The sequence below is a fragment of the Octodon degus genome, unplaced genomic scaffold, assembly GCF_000260255.1.
Source record: "Octodon degus isolate 3935 unplaced genomic scaffold, OctDeg1.0 scaffold00061, whole genome shotgun sequence".
Classification (NCBI taxonomy): Eukaryota; Metazoa; Chordata; class Mammalia; order Rodentia; family Octodontidae; genus Octodon; species Octodon degus.
This window is the reverse complement of record NW_004524637.1, coordinates 2,200,883-2,217,214: the sequence shown is the minus strand read 5'-3', so window position 1 is coordinate 2,217,214 and position 16,332 is coordinate 2,200,883. Positions and strand designations below refer to the sequence as shown.

General features: G+C 52.0%; 1 protein-coding gene across 3 annotated transcripts in view; it reads left to right on the top strand.

The window, feature by feature from the left end:
- Nucleotides 1-1,500, top strand: part of LOC101584040 (interferon-induced GTP-binding protein Mx2-like) — a 91,144-nt gene extending 89,644 nt beyond the window's left edge. For all 3 annotated transcript variants that reach the window (XM_023718687.1, XM_012515386.2, XM_023718686.1), the window contains exon 14: nt 301-1,500. In XM_023718687.1, the coding sequence (XP_023574455.1) occupies nt 301-531 (231 nt within the window). In that variant the 3' untranslated portion in view covers nt 532-1,500. The remainder of the gene's footprint in view (nt 1-300) is intronic.
- Nucleotides 1,501-16,332: the final 14,832 nt, after the last annotated feature.

Here is a 16,332-nt window from a genome sequence, read left to right as displayed (position 1 = left end):
CCATGTGAGAATGTCCCTTGAGCTGAGTGGGCCCTTCTCAGTTGCAGAGCACGTTCCTCCTTGCAGCTCCCAGATGATGGTCAGGGAGGCCAGGGACAGAGGGGATCACCACTATGGCCCATATAGGTCCTTCTGTGTCCACGTGGAGCCCCTTCAGCCTCCGGCACTGAGAACGCTGAGTGGGAACCCAGTCCAGGATCTCCCTCCGCGAAGCCCTGGGTCCTCCAATGCTCACATCACAATGTCACGGTCTCCTTGTACTTGCCACTCAGCACTTTTGTGATCTGTCCCTTCTTCCAGGAGGTTCACAGCCGCATCTCCACCCACATCCCCTTGATCATCCAGTACTACGTCCTGCAGCTGTTTGGCCAGCACCTACAGAATGCCATGCTGCAGCTGCTGCAGGACAAGGAGGGCTGCGCCTGGCTCCTGAAGGAAAGGAGTGACACCAGCGAGAAGAGGAAGTTCCTGAAGGAGCGGCTGGCTCGGCTGGGCCAGGCCCGGCGCAAGCTCGCCAAGTTTCCCTGTTAACCTGGCTCCCGGGCCTCAAGGGAGGACGCCCTGAGCCTCTCCTGAAGGCCAAGCGAGGGAGATGGAGTCTCTCAGCAGGTTCTCAGTAGTCAGTGGCAGAGGCAGCCCTCTGTTCTTTATGCAGTATCACATGGGACCAAGAGGAGAGCAGTTTGATTGCCAGCCGTAAGAGGGCAGTCCCACCACAAGCACAGGCTGCAGACTGGAGGGAAGATGGCACCATCCTGAAGGGACAAGGCTATCTCTGTAGGGGCCACTGCTCATTCCGACTCCTTCTGTGCCAGGAGGTAGACCATGAGGCTTAGCCGCCAGAAAGGTTCCTTCCTGTTCTCTCCACAATGTCCTCTGGAACCAGCCTTGTAGCAGTGGCCTGGGACTTGCAGAGCCCTGGCTTCCTCTGAGCAAATGTGTGAGCCTTGTGTTTTTGCAGGGAGGCCAAGCACAGCAGCAGGAGGCACAGGTAGCAGTAAGTATGGGCTCTAAGCTGTCTGTTGGTGGCTTGGTAGAGGGAGGGATTATAGCAGGCTCCTCCTCTGCTGGGCTTTGGGGTAGAGGATATGTTCAAAACTATGCCCACACTTGGTTGTACAGCTGGCAGCAAGCCTGCTAGTTGCCAGCGCAGAAGAGCCAAGGGAAGACACTGAGTACTGGGCTCAGCTAGGGACCCCAGCCAGACGGCAGGCAACACGTGCACCATTTCCTCCCCAGGGGACTGTCCAGTCCCTTGGCTTCTGTGTGGCCAAGACAGGCAGCACCAGCTATGTGCTTGGGTTCCACCCTTCCCCGGCCTGCTTCTAGGTCCTCCCTGCACCAGGCCCTCCCTCCTACCGGACCTGTCAGATGGCAGGATGGGGTCAGATTCCTACGGAGCATTGTAGGGAGCAGATGGCATTGGAAATTGGCTACACATGTGGGAGAAGGTGAGGCTGGTCTGGGAATGAAGAGTGCCTAGAGCAAGCAAGCTAGTTTGGTCCTGAAATAAAATACATTGCCTGAGACACTTATAGTCATTAGTCGCTATGCAAACCTATGTCATGGGATATGAACTTTTTGTCAAATATATAAAAATAAATTCCTATTGTTGTTTGTTCAGTTCTTTTCCTCCCATCAGAAGGGAGAGGGCTCCACCTGACCTCAATTTTCATGTCTTTATAATCCTCTTGCCTATTTTCCTTGGAAATACATAGAGCTACACAGGATGCAGCAATTGGTAAATGAACAGGAACTCGGGCAGTGAACACCGAGTGTGGGCATGCTTCTCATTTGCAAACAACGGGAGAAGCATGTTGGTTAGCACTAAAATTCAGCCCAGCACTGCATCAGAATTGGCAAAAATCAGGTTCGAAACTTGGGCATGGAGATCTAGTGTCCTTAAATAAAATTTAAAAGAAAAACGAATCTGGTTTACAAGAAGCTGGACGTGGGCTGGAGAGATGGCTCAGTGGGGCTGGAGAGATGGCTCAGTGGTCTAAAGCACCTACTTGAAACAAGCTTGGCAAAGCACAGGGACCGCGGTTCGATCCCCCGGCCCCCCTTGCCAGCCAGACCCGCCCCCTGCTGGGCTGAGCTGGCCACACACACACACACACAATAAATAAATGTAATAAATAAAAATAAATAAATATTAAAAAAAAGAATATTAAAAAAAACAAGAAGCTGGACGTAAAAGCATAAGAATGGGACAATAATCATTTTAAGAACCAAAGATGTATATCTATGTATAAGTTATTTGGTGTGATTGGTTCCTGTATTTTCTTTCCTCTGTTTTGGTTAGAAGTCATTTTCAAACTTCAAAGACTTGTCTCAGAGGACTATTTTAGGATCAATTCCTGAGCATGGAAAGGAGAGAGGAACCAAAGTCCCAGTGATTCAGTTTACACTCCAGCTTTGCTCAATCAAATCAGAAATGGTAGACATAAAAGAAAATCCTTCGGAATTGTGTGTGTGGCTGGCTCACGGTGGTGCCTTGCTTCCTGGGGTGGGGTGCAGGCCTGGTGCAGAGAAGGCCTGTGCTCTCATCCTAGGAGGACTCGGCCATGATTTCCCTGCTGCCCATGCACCTGGGCATGACACCCCGCTCCGACCACTGGCACAGCCAGAGGCAAAGTCCTTGTCGCCACTGCACATTTCTGACTCCAAAAGTTTAGAGGACACAAACGGCTCCTGCACTCAAAACTCCCTCAGCAGTGGAGCATTCAGGGTCCAAAGAGGGAGCTGCCTCAGGTGCTCCTAGTGATGGCATCAGCCAGCCACCATTGCCAGCCCAGGCTGCAGAGGTGCTGTGCACCAAGGCCCCTGTGGAGACTGAGTGTGGGTGCTGAGTCCATCCCAGGCAGTGCCTAGAAAGCCTCATACACCTTTTTCCTGACAGGGAGTTGACACTTACATGTGTCCACACAATACAATATACAGTGTAGTAAGAATGAACAAAACAGAAAAGAAGCAGCCAGGAAGGGCCCAGGAAGCAGTCATAAGCCTCAGCATTCGGCCTATTTGGCTGAACCACAAATTTCTCTGAGTTCTACAGTGAATGATGAAAAAGTAAACAGTTCGGTGCAGAAGTCACCATGTGTGTAAGATGAAAACAGCCCGTGTGCTGAGAATGACATTATCTGCAGTAGAACCTCGAACAACCCAGGGACTGGGACATCCATCTCCCATACGCACCCAAATCAAAAATCAGAGTATAACTTTTGAGGTCTTGAACATACAACTACTAATAATCTACAGCTGAACAGAATCTTCATCAACAACATAGGTGATTATGCTTACATATGTTCCGTGTATTGTCCACGGCAGGAAATGTGAAAATCACCAGAAACCTCATATTACTGTCATGCACAATTCACTGGAGCAGAAAAACTGCACAGACACGGATGATGAAGACTAACACAGCATTTTAGTAAGTGTGAGTGTATTCACCAGCTTTCCTGCTGCTGGTAGAAACACTTGATGCCCACGACTTAAAAAGAAAAGGAGTATTTTGCTTAAGGTTTCAGAGGTTTGCATCCTAGATAACTGGCTCTGAGTCAGAAATATCCTGGCAGGAGGAGGAGGAGGCAGAGGAAGGCTGCTCAGTGGTGCCCAGGAAGCAGAGGGTGAAGGTAGAACACACGCAGAAGGGGCCTGCGACCAGATGTACTCACCAGGGTCATCACCATCATCGCTCCCCCAACAGGACCATTTAATGTAGACCCCTTCTACAAGTTCAGCTCACCCACTGAGAAGCTTAGCACCCTCCCAACGCAGTTGCCGTTCCAGGGGCTCACAATCCAGTCAAATGGACAGTCAGGATTAGATGGTACAAGCTACAGCCCTTGCATCTACTATAGTGAGCATTGACTTCAGGCAGAAGTGATTTAATAATGTGCTGGTAGTTTTTGTCTCAAATACTAAGGATTGGACCCAGGAGGCACTGAACTATATTCTCACCCGTCTTAAACTTCTTCTAGGAGAAGCTGTCATTGAGCTGCTAAGGCTGGCCTCACACTTGCAATCCTGTTTGGCAGGGCTGCTGGGTCTTCCCTGGCCAAGGTCAGGATCTCTGTTTGCTCCCAGGAAAACTGAGCTCCTCAGGCACAAGCCCCGAGCAGTGCCAGCGCTCAGTGGTGTAAAGTGTTGATCCTGGAGAAACTAGGTTACCAGGGAACCTCTAAAGAGAGACTGAGAAATCCTCAGAGCCGTGGACTGTAATTGTCACTCCTCGAACTAGACTGGTAGTCATAGTTCAGAGTTAGAAGTAAAATACACCCTAGAGGAGCAAGTTACATAAAGCAGCGCCACGTCCAGTATGTGATGATATTGGGGGCAGGACGTGAAGGGTGAGTACTTGAATCCCAGTCAAAAATTCCCAAAATTCTGTCCACATTGTACCTTTAGCTGAAAACCAACACATGTGGTCCTTCAAACTTTCAGCTTTCAGAGAGTTAGGAGATAGGAGAAAGCCCTGAGAGGACCTGTCCCATCCCAGTGTGAAATTTCTAAGGTGCAAAAACAGACCAGCCACAGCAGTAGGTAGTGGCCCCAGGGTAAGTGATGGAAGAATCCGACAGTTTTACTGCAGACCACAGAGCATTATGTCACATGCAGTCGTAGTCGCAAGAGAGGGAAATGCCTCTAGAAATACGAATAAGAGGAAAATAAGAGACTATTCTCTTTTGGTGTTTTTAAAGAGTAAACCCTAACTTTCCAATCAATTTTAGCAAGAAGCTGAACTTGGTTGAGAGGGTGAGACCCACAGTTCAAAGTGAAAGGATGAAGAGCAGGTGATTGTCCCGAGAGTCCAGCCAAAGCAGGCTAGCAGAGCCACTTTTGTTGTAGGAGTGCTGGATTATTTCAAGCTTAGTTTTACATACTAAAGTTGTAGTTTTCAAGAAGGTCCCCAACCTAAAATGAGAAGTGCCAGGGAAATAGCTCAGTGGAATAAGCACTTGCATGGCAAGCCCAAGGTCCTGAGTTGGATCCCTCATACCACCCAAAAAACAAAACAAACAAATAAAATGAGAAGCATTTCTTTCTCTTGCTTTATTTTCCTAAAGTGATTGAAGTGTTTTTTTAAAATAAGATTTATATTTTGAGCTAAATTTAGGTCCCTGAAGTAATCCAGTACACATTTTATGCTTCTCTATAAAGCAGTTTTAGTTTGAGGGCACTGAATGGTAATTCCTGAGGAAATCCTTAGTGCCAGTTTCGTACAAGCACCTTTTAGTAACGTACCCATCTCAATCCTACTCTAGCTTACTAAAGCACCGATGGAAATGGGATCTACTGAAAGTCACCTGGAGCTACAGGGGCGCTGATCACCTAAGAAGGCTGAAGGGGAGAACCTTTTTCAGTGTGATGTAAACAGTGGTGTCTTCTTACAGAATGAGTGAAATGAAGTGGGCGTTTTCAACAGGGGAGCGCAAGAGTGAGACCCACGAGGCCGGGACCCGGAGTTGGGACGAGCTGGGATGGTCCAGGAGCGCCTAAGAGCTTCCGCCTAGAAACAGAGCTGAAATCCACTCAGCACGGCGCATGATACGGGCTACAGACTGGGGCCGTGTGTAGGGACTAAGATCGGGAATTGGTGACACTATTACTAGAAAATACATTCTATGATTGAAATGCCAAAGACACACTAAGTAAAAAACTAAACTTGCAGAATGTTACAAATGATCATTTTGCCTCTGAGCACATTACATATATTTATAAACAGGATTTTAAAAATATTATTTGTAAAGGGACTAAAGCTCTGAATGCTTGTGTCATCTTTCTTTCTTTTTTCCTTCATTCGTTGATTGATACTTTTCTGAAGACTTAATCCAGGGTATCCACAATGACCTGCATTTTTCGCCTTTCTATGAAATATATCTTTTTAATCCTGTAAATTTGGAAACAGGGTCTCTCTAAGTCACTAATTGCCCAGGCCAGGCTCAAAGTTAAGATCGTTGGGCCTCAGTCTCTTTCAGTGCTACAATTACAGCCCTCTGCTGCCAGCAGACTTTCTAACAGTTTTTCCTCTTCTTGTTATGTGGGTAACACATGTCTGAGTGGATTAAGTGATACGTTGCTTATGTCCATATAAGTGTATTTGAAATAAAAAAGTGTTGTCTATATTATTCCTTATAAAAACTAAAAAAATCAACAGAAACCACAGAGCATCAAGTGCTCCAGGCAGTCCCGAGCTCTGGGTGCAGCGGTGGCACCAGCGCTGATCTGCTGGGAGCTGTGAGTCCTCCTCTGCTGCTCCCATGGTGCCTGCTGTCTCAGTGAGGTGTTGTCTTGCCCAGGCCCTCAGGTACCTGTGTGACTTTGGGAATGAGCCCTGGCACTGTACTGGGAGGGTCTCGAGTCCTGGTCACTTCAGTGTGGCGGGCCATCCCCACTGAGGCACTTGTGACACTCCCGCAGACACGCTCTGCCACCTCCATCCCAGTGTATGCTTGTGAGCAGCTCGGCATTCACCTCAGAAGCCCACTGTCTTAGTTACTCTTCTCTCTTTGCTGGGACAAATACCCAACACCCAAAATGAAGGACTGTTATTTAGCTCACAGTCACTGGAGGTTCCAGTCCATACTCAGCTGGGTCCAAGGCAGAGCAGCAGAAAGCAAACTTTCATGGAGGCAGCAAAGAGCAAGAGAACAAAAAGGAGGGTTAGCAGCAGCTCAAGCAGCTAGCCTCTCCTCCCTCCTTACATTGTGATGCAGATTACCTACCCCAGGGCAGGTGCAGCATCCACACCCACAGTAATCAATCACAAACTCCAGAAGCCTCCCAAGACTGCATGAGGCTTTCAGGGAACAGCTATATGCAAACCATAACACCCCCCAAGGCTGTCGACCTCTTCCCTGGGATGACATCCCTCCTGAGCATTTGTTTCTGGCCTCAGTTCTGCTGTGTCCACTGTGGCTGGGAGTGGGCCTGTTCAGCCCATGGTGGCAGGGAGCCTTTCATGTGTCTTTACCTCAGCCGGGAGGGAGTTGCTGCCCCTCCTCACAGGCGGGAAGTGACACACCAGTGGGAGGGGCTCACAAGGGACAGTGTGCTGCCCAGTGCACAGCCAGTCCTGGGTACAGGGGTGAGGACCCAGCCAGGGCCATGACCCTGACCTGCCAGTCTACCTGCCCTTTTCACCTCTCGCCTGGGATTTAGTGCCCTGAGGTGCATTTTAAAATCAGAAGCAGTTTGATTTTGTTGAAATCAAACTTTACTAGATTTTAGTACATTCATGAAAACAAAATTTCCTATTCACAAGAACATGGATTGGAAACACACACACACACACACACACACACACACACACACACACACACACACGACTTTCTGCTGAGGGAGGGAGCACAGGGCAACTAGAGCTCAGCAAGCTATGGTGTCCTGAGCTGTCCTGCAGCCCAGTGACCAGCTGCCAGAGAGAAGGTACAGAGGGGACACAGGCTCAGGCTGGGCTGCTCATGCCCATCAGCCCCAGGTCCTGCAGCTGCAGCTAAGGTAGCAGCGGCTCCACCCTTCCACCATCCCATGTCTCTGGTCTGCCCTGCAGGCTGCTGTTGGGGAGCAGCTCAGGCCCTAGAGTGGCAGGAGAGAGGCAGGAGAAAAGAACCCTTCAAGGGGTCCATGAAAAGACCCCTTCCCAGAGTATTTCCTAAGGCAGAGCAGGCCCCTTCCTGCCAGAGAACCCTCAGCTGCTGGCCCCACAGAAGGACTCTGTCCCTACTGCCCATCTTCTACGCCCATCTTCCCAGCCTCTTCCTTTGCTCCTGGCCAGCAGACAGCCTTTGGAGCCTCCCCTGGTGTGGCCCAGTGTGACGCCTGCTGCTTCATCTTCATGCACCCACCCTGGCCTCCTGGCCCTGAGGATCAGATTATACTGAGGGGGTTAAAGTCTGGTCAGGAGTCAGCACACCCCAGGGACAACTTCCAAATACAGAAAGTTGATTAATGCAAAGGTCATGAGCTGCTTCTGACTAGCCAGGTCTGGGCCCTGGCAAAAGTCTCCTGGGTATTGAAGCAACCAGGTCTCGAGGAGGGAGCTCAGAGCACAGGGCCCAATGGGAAGGAGAGTCAGGGGCCTGGCCTCTCCCCTGACCTAGCCTGTCATTGTCTCTGATGGAGGGCTATTGGCAGTACCCACCCTGCCCAGGAGCTGCTGTACCAGGTATGTGAGGCCCACGCATGAGCAGTGTGCCCCACTCTTTCCAAGCAGCCTCCATACAGGATGGTGTGCGCTTCTCTAGCTTGGAAAGGGCTGTGTGCAGATCGATCCTCAGGGGCACCTGCTCCAAACCCCAGGCACCCTTTACTCCCCTCTTACCCAGGAGACCAACCACAGCTCTCCATCTTTCTTCTCCATGAGGTGCAGCCCCTGTCCCCAGCCTCTAGCAGGAATCAATGAATGTTATGCGACCCCAGGTTTCCCTGACCCACTGAAGCCCAGTCACTCAGATGAAGCCCTCTCTGGAGACAGGAGCCCCTCCTCTTAGCCCCAAACCCTCTCACCTCTTGTCTGATGGTCCTCCTCACACTTAGGATGGAAGTATCCATACCTAGAAGGGTCAGGAGGGTGTGACTTTATGTCACCCAGTGTCCCCACCTGCCAGGATGTGTAGTGGATGATCTGATTCCAGGCTGGGAAGGGAGGCCGGGGAGGCTGAGAGGTTTGGGTGTGCTGCTCCCTGAATGCAGAGAAGTGTCAGGAAAGGTGCCTGCACATAGTAGGTGCACTGGACACATTTGTGCAGTGAATGAACCCAGCCAGCTCCTGCCTAGATGTCTCACTATCTTGGCTGAACAGTTTGCTCCTAGGGAGCGCTGCTCTGATTAATGTAGCCAGGAATCTGGGAAAGTGAGGCCCCAGGTACACAGCCCATTCACTGCTGAAGGGAAAGCCCCACCACTGTGGGCCCCTCACCCTGACAGAGCCAGACCTGGGGTAGGTGCTCTGGGCTCTCAGGTTACTTGGTCTATTACTATACCATCTGAGGCATATCCTCTGTGTGCCCCAGTTTCCACAGAACACACTGGGGCATGGAATAGTATAAGACCATCCCAATACCCACTGAGTTGGTGGGTCCCCTGGCTTGGAGGTGGGGCACACTAGAGGCACAGCAGATCCAGCAGGTGCTGGGTGGTGGTGAACTGCCTGAGGGTGGACAGGAGTGCAGGCATGAAGAAGGGGTCTCCTGGGCAGGCACCAGGTAGTTCACTAGGTTCTCTAGTGTGCCTGGTTCCAAGGTCCCTGCACTGCTGGCCTCCTCCACCTTGTGGGTAGACTTAGTTGTGTCTAAAGTGGCAACAAAAGGGAGAGTTCGAGCTTGGATACTGTAACCAACTCTGAAGAGCTCAGCACCCAAGGGAAACAGCGTGAAACCAAGTACCCTCCATTCTCCCACCCCTGCACGTACACAACACAGAACACAGGCAGGACCCTGGGTAGCCAGGGTGGTCAGTGTGATGGGCTGGTCATTTTGACCTGTTCTGGGCTAACCTGTGCCACCCTTGGGATCCTGGGCTTAATACCTTGGAAGCCCAGGGTGGGGCATCTGTCCCAGCGAGTCCTCAAGTCCTCATTTTTTAAAAAATTTATTTATTTATTTGTGTGTGTGTGTGTGTGTGTGTGTGTGTGTGTGTGTGGCCAGCTCAGCCCACCAGGGGAGTGGGGCTGGCTGGCATGTGGGGCTGGGGATTGAACCGCGGTCCCTTGTGCTTTGCTAAGCTTGTTTTTAAGTAGGTGCTTTAGACCACTGAGCCATCTCACCAGCCCTCGAGTCCTCATTTGAACAAGGCCCCCACTCCACCATTTCTTGTGGCTTGAGCATATACAGTTTGTGTGACAACGTGACAACATCCTTCTGTTGGTTGAGTCTCTCAAAGAGTAACTGAATCCAACCAGCTTCTGGTCTTCAGGTTTTGTTTGGTGCACTAGTAAGCAAGTGATGTCACTTCCTGCACCTCTTCATAACCTGCTCCTCCCCTATCAACTCTAATGGTCAATATCCGATCCCCACCTGCTGTGTACGGAACTGGACACACTACCCCAACATAACCTGTGCTATCATTGGCCAGCAGACCCCAGTGCAGCCAGCTCCCAGGATGCAGTCAGATGCCTAAGAACCAGGCCCTCCTTCTTAGTGTTTATGTTTAGTGGCTTGGGTCAAGGATTAGAGTTAGTTTTGTGTGAGAGTTGGGGGGGATGCCTTAGTAGCTGAGGAGCAGAATGATGTCTCGGCTCTGGTTAGTGATAGGGTGAGGGTTAGGGTATGTTCTTGGTTATTGTATTGGGTTGGCTTAGGAAAGTGGGATCAGGTTAGGCTGACTTATCTTTTATGTAATGGTCAGAGTGGGGGGGATGCTGGTGAGATGGCTCAGGAAACTAAGTGCCTGCTTAGGCAAGTGCAAGGACTGGGTTTTGATAGCAAGCACATGTGGCACCAGCCCCACCCCTGGGCACACTGAGCCACCCAGGATACCAGGAATGGTGGTGCATGCCTATAATCTCAGACTGGGGATGCTGAAAATGGGAGGATCACTATAGGTCTGAGCTGCGTAGTGAGACCTTATGTCAAATACATAAAAAAAAAAGAAAACATTCTTTCTCAAGATGGAGAGGTTGGAAGCTGTGCTGAAAAGTGATCTGAACATGCCATTAGCCCAGCAGCTTGAGGAGAAAGATTTTCACTTTGCTTTGGGCGTGTGGTGGTGTTCACAGGTGGGTATGCATGATGATGAGCTGTGGAGGGGACCCTGCCTCCTCGTGCTGGGCTGGCACCCAACCCTGAACTCCAGGCACTCCCTGCTCTTTCCATAGAGTTTTCCCCTGAGATCTCCTTTGCTCCTAGGCTGGCTGCTGCTAGGAAGTCCGGAGTCAAGGGACCTGAGTGCTCTGTGCCTGCCTGGCCCCTGCACCTGAGTCTAGGAAGGCACCCCAGAGTGCATTGGTAGCTGCGGCCTCTTGGGAGCTGATGCCAGGAGACCAAGGGCGTCAAGTGCACAGTGGCCTCCTGGCTCGGGCGCTGTGACAAGACTGCAGTCCTGTGCTCCTTGCTGTCTCCTGTGGTTGGGACATCTGGAAGGTGGGGCTTGAGCTTTACCTGTGTTCCCAGTGGATCCCTCTCATTCTGCCCCTGCCTGGTTCCTCTGCTATCATGGGGACATGCAGGATTCCCTAGGGAACCATCTTTGTTTGTTTGTTGTTTTATGTATTTATTTATTTAGGGAACCATCTTTGATTCTCAGTAGTTGCTGTGTTTCTTTGCATTAACCTGGGGGCCATTTGTCCTTCCTTTTAGTTGGGTGCTCCAGGACCCCAGTAGACCTGCCCTGCTACCTCGTGTCCCCAAGGAGAGGGGAGACCCATGTACCTTGTTACCCAGGTTCCAACCAGCACCTGGAGGCCAGGTATAACTTTCAGTAATGGGTGCACATTATAGAAAATTTACAAACTAAATCCCATGGAATGCCTTAATGCATTATTTATTTATTCATTTCTTTATTTAGTGGTACTAGGGATTGAACTCAGGACCCTGTGCTTGCCACACAAGCACTTATTCTACTGAGGTATCTCCCCGGGCCTCATTAATGCATTTTTTATTTCTGTTTAAAATCTACAATATCTTTGATTTGAATGACCATGCTACTTTAACTTCTGATCTAGGACTTCACTGGCATTACAGTGCTCTGTTTTTAAGAATCAGAAAAGCTTATCATCAGTGTCTGTGAAATAATCAGAAGACCTTTTTTTCACCCTAATACTGCAAGAGGTCATTGTTGAATTTCACATCAAAACCAGGGGGGTCAAAAAGGAAACCAGCTATGGTTGACAGTGCTGAATGAAAACAAAATGAACCAAAACATCAGCCTGGTCAATGACCAAGTTCATATCCAGCTAAACTGATCTTACAGAGAAAGGAGAAATGAGAATACTCCCAGAAGCAGTGTGAAGGCCCACCAGGCCAGGGCCTCAGAATGCCCAAGGGAAAAGCCGGTAAAGCCACCAACTGAACAGAACACGGGGCTGGGCACAGCAGTCCTGCCCAACTGTCCAGTGCTGCCCCATGATTGGCTGGGCTGAGCTGTCTTGCCCTGGGCTCTGCAGGTCCTTACAACAGGACATTCAGAGATGCAGGGATAGGATAGGGATGTGACTCTGGGGTGCCAGTACTGTCAAGCCTAGGTAAGGGAATGGGGATGGTAACATGAGGGCAGATGGCCAGAAGTGCTGTCAGCACCCTCAGGGTTCTCCTGTGACAGGAAACAGTGACACCTGGGACAGAGGGGCCATGTGTGTGACCTAGAGGGCATCACCTCCTGGGCAAAAGATGGAGGGGTTGCAGGAGAATTGGGGGTGGTGTGGGCTCCTTGGGAAGGGTAAGTGCTTCCGCCCAGCTGGGGCCGAGGACCTGGTCTCCTCCACCCATATCCCTAGTGCAGGCTCAGGTGCAGCAGCCCTGCTAGGCAGTGGTTTCACCCCTTCCTTCGCCCCTGACCCAGGGCCCAGAGAGCAGGGACCCAGCAGAGCTGAGCTGTGCAGAGCCCCACTCCCAGCTCTCACCTTAGTTTCATTCATGGTTCTGGTTTCATGGTGGTATGAAGGGGATGTGCAGTGTTTAGGGGCCACGATGGAGCCTTGAACTCTGATCTTGTCCTGGCCTGTTTTTTTTTTTTTTTTTGACCTGGTCCTCTCCTGATCAGGGAAGCTGTGGCCTGGTCCTCTCCTGATCTGGGCAGCTGAAGCCCTCAGACAGCACTGTGGCCAGGAGTGAGCCCTGTGCTGTGTTCTCTCAATGGCCCGCACAGCCCACCCATTATTGCACGACACTTCAGGTAAGGTGGCTATCCCAGTGTCCACACATGTAGGGTCAGCCAGCCTGAGCTGTGACATGGCTCATAGAGGCCTATGAACTATGTTCCAGGCCAGCTGCGTGCACCTGGGCGGCAGCTCCATCAGGCTGTCACACAACCTGCGTCCGGCAGTGTCTGTCCTGGCAGCACCAGGGAAATGCAGTCCTCTCGGATGCTGACCAGCAGGCACTCTCTGCCAGGCACATGGGAGTTTAGAAATCCCCCTTGGTTCTTCTGTGAGGTAAGTGTGTTCACTTAGGGACTTGTGGGTGGACACTGCAGGGCCACCATAGGCCAGGGGATGCTCAGGGCAGGTGACAGGCATAGCACGCTCCAGGCACATGGGGAGGTTTCCAAAGTCAGTATCAGGGGTCACACACAGCAGGGATAGAAGGCAGAATCCACAGGTCTGTGCTCCTGGGACTGGAGACCAGCTCTCTCTTCAATGCCTGGGCACTCAGAGCCCAAAGTCTGAGTCTATCCAGTCCAGCTATGTGGGACCAGTTCCTGTCACCCCATACCCCACTCCTGCTCACAGTAGGGTACCTGGCCTCTCTTCCTTCCCTAGGACACCTTTGTGCAGCAGCTGCTAGAGCCAGGCAGCCCTAACTTCTGACACTATGAGGGAGAAGGAGGGATCAGCCTGTGTGAGTGACAGGGAGACAGGAGGTCCAGAGACAGGGTGGAGGAGGAGGTGAAAGCTGCTGGATGTAAGACAGGTGTGGACAGTGATATGACAGGGAGCAGAGGGAGAGCTTGGCAGAAGGCTGCCAGGCTAGCAGCAGGAGAGACAGACCATTCGCAGAGCCAGGCAAGCACCGAGGCCCTGAGGCTGGCTTTCTCTGGCCCCCTCTTGCACACAGCATGACCAGAGCGATGCTGAGCACTGGGGCATGGATTCTCTGTGCCCGCCCTCCTTGGAGCAGGGAGGCTGAAACCCCCACCCTCTTCAGGCTGCCCACTCAGGGTGGGCAGACTCACAAAGGCAGTTCTAAGCTCTCCCCACTCCCAGTGAAGGCCCTGCTCAGTGACCTGAGGGCCCCATGTGTGGCTGGAGCCACCTTGGGGTTGGGTCCATGTCCCTCTGGGAGCTCAGCCTCTTGCATACAGGACCTAGGTGCCCCCAGTCCTTCCTGCCTTGGGCCAGAAGCTGAGGGAGTCAGGTCAGTGGTGAGGACAGCCTCTGATTCCAATATGCGCTTCAGTTGGAAGGCTACTGTGTGCCTGCAGGATGGGGCCGCCGGCCAGTTCAGCCTTGTCCTCTGCTGCTGGCGCTGGGCTCAGGTTTCTTTGTCCCACTGTGGCCCCCATCAGCTGTCATGCTCTGCTCTCATGTCCACTGTGACCTGAGGCAGAAATCTCCGGGGTTCTGCACAGGAGCCCTCAGCCTCCTCAGCTCAGCTCCCGACATTGTTGCTACTGCCCTCTTATCAGGGAAAAGCAAGGACTCGGGTTCCCTTTGACCCTGGGTGAGGGCTGAATGTCCATGCTGGGACCTCTCTACTGAGGAGGGAACCCAACCTCCCCCAGCCCATGGTGGCAACATTCACATGCTCAGACCCAAGTGTGTAGCATCAGCCAGGGAGCAACTTTCCTGACCTCTGGATCAGGAAAAGCTTTTGCTCCTGACCCAAGGGCAGATCCAGAGGAAGACCTGGCAGCTTTGCATTTATGGTGATTTAATCCCTGCATTTCTGATCTATCCAGGATTGTTTCCACTGCACAGCGTGTCAGGCTGTAGGCCGCGGAGCCCTCCCAACCCCGGCCCCCACAGTGTCATCATCTCTGTGACGGCAAGCTTGGACTCGTCCTTCGCTGTACACAACACCCCCAGGCAGGCTGGGCCTGCTGTTGCTCCCCTCCCTGTCCCTCCTTGACTCCTTCTGGCCCCTAGTGCCCACCTTTCTGCTCCGCGTGACAGATCAACGTCCCCATGTCCCCTGGAGCAGATTAGGAAAGCCCTTGTGGATCTGGATCCAGAAGGAGCAGCAGCTCTGGGCCTGTTTTGGATGACTGACCCCTTGGCTGCACCCTGAGGGGACAGCCCCACCTGGACCTGGCTGTCCCAGCCCTCAGGCTTCTTCAAATTCCAGCCCAGATCCCTCTGCTTTGTGACAGGAGAGGTGTGGGACTGTGCTGAGCCTGGGTAAGCCACTGACTGGATCCTGCCAATCTGCAGCTCTCCTGAAGCAGGGCACACATTCCTTGCAGACTCCTCAGGCACCAGCTACACGCACTGGGGGAACCCTGCCTGCATCTGTGCCAGCCGTTCCCACACCTGCACCTCTGTGGAGCTGCACTGAGCAGTGAGGAGATCAGCGCCCGCTGTCACCTAGGAGCCAGGGCGTGTGCAGTGTTTGTCTTCTTGAGCCTGGTCACTGGAAAGCTTCATGCCCAAACTCACTTGCGGTATGGAGTCAAGTATTCCTGGGGGGAGGAATAAGATCCTGGCAGGCCTGGCCCTGGGGAGGGTGAGGCCCCCAGCTCTGCTCTAGGGACTGCAGCCGGGCCAGTGAGGGTGGATCCACATTGGCCGAGGTCTGGGCCTCTGGGCTGGGTCCAGTCTGGCCTGCTCTACTAGAAGTTATGGGAAAGGTGACAAAATCTGCAGTTGATTCAGGGACAGCTATACCTGTACCCTAGGTGTTCAGAGTGGCAGCCAGCCAACCATGTTGTTGTTGGCTTCAAACTTGTGCACAGCTCTCTGTCAGCCATGCTCCTGGTTTGTGGGTTCTCCTAGGCTTTGTCTACAGGCAATTGTGTGTTCATGCTCACTTACCTGTATACAAGGGAGACATACATCCATATTTGTATACCTAACGTGTGTATGAACTAGCAGTTTAGGGGCTGCTCTGTATATGTAGCTTTTATTTATAGCTGTATTTTTATTAGAGCCTGTTGTGCATAGGGTGTCTTGTGACCCCACTGCTCCCCCGCCTCTCCCCCCACCCTCACCCAGCCCTGCTCCCTGCCTGGTGGCCAAGCATGACTGCTTCTTAGGCAATCAGTACCTCCCTCCGCTCTTCTTGGGTTTCCTTGCTGGTGCGGGGTGTGGAATTGCTGGCCTGGTGCATGTCCTCAATGAAACGTGATGCTGTATGTCGGATTTTCTTCATCTCAGGCCTGCCCTCTCCTCCTGCTGATCTCATCCCATGAGGACCGAGATCTTCAGTATGAGTGGATTGAGATGCTTTGGGAGCAGCCGAGGCTGAGGCCAGGGTGCTTACTGCAGGGCTACAGGCAGTTAGGGATAGTGACAACCTTAAGCTCTGCTGGGACTTCAGGGTGAGCAGCTGGCCAAGGAGCAATGACCGGAGATGTCTCAGGACAGGGGCCAGGAGGGCTGCACTTTGCTGCCAGGCTCTGCACCTTGACCTCCAGAATGGGCCCCACCTGCAGGGGGCGTGAACCCTCCTTTGAGCATGGTTAGAGGGTGATCCCTGGATCCACATGTTTGCACTGGGACCTCATTCCCTCACCTGA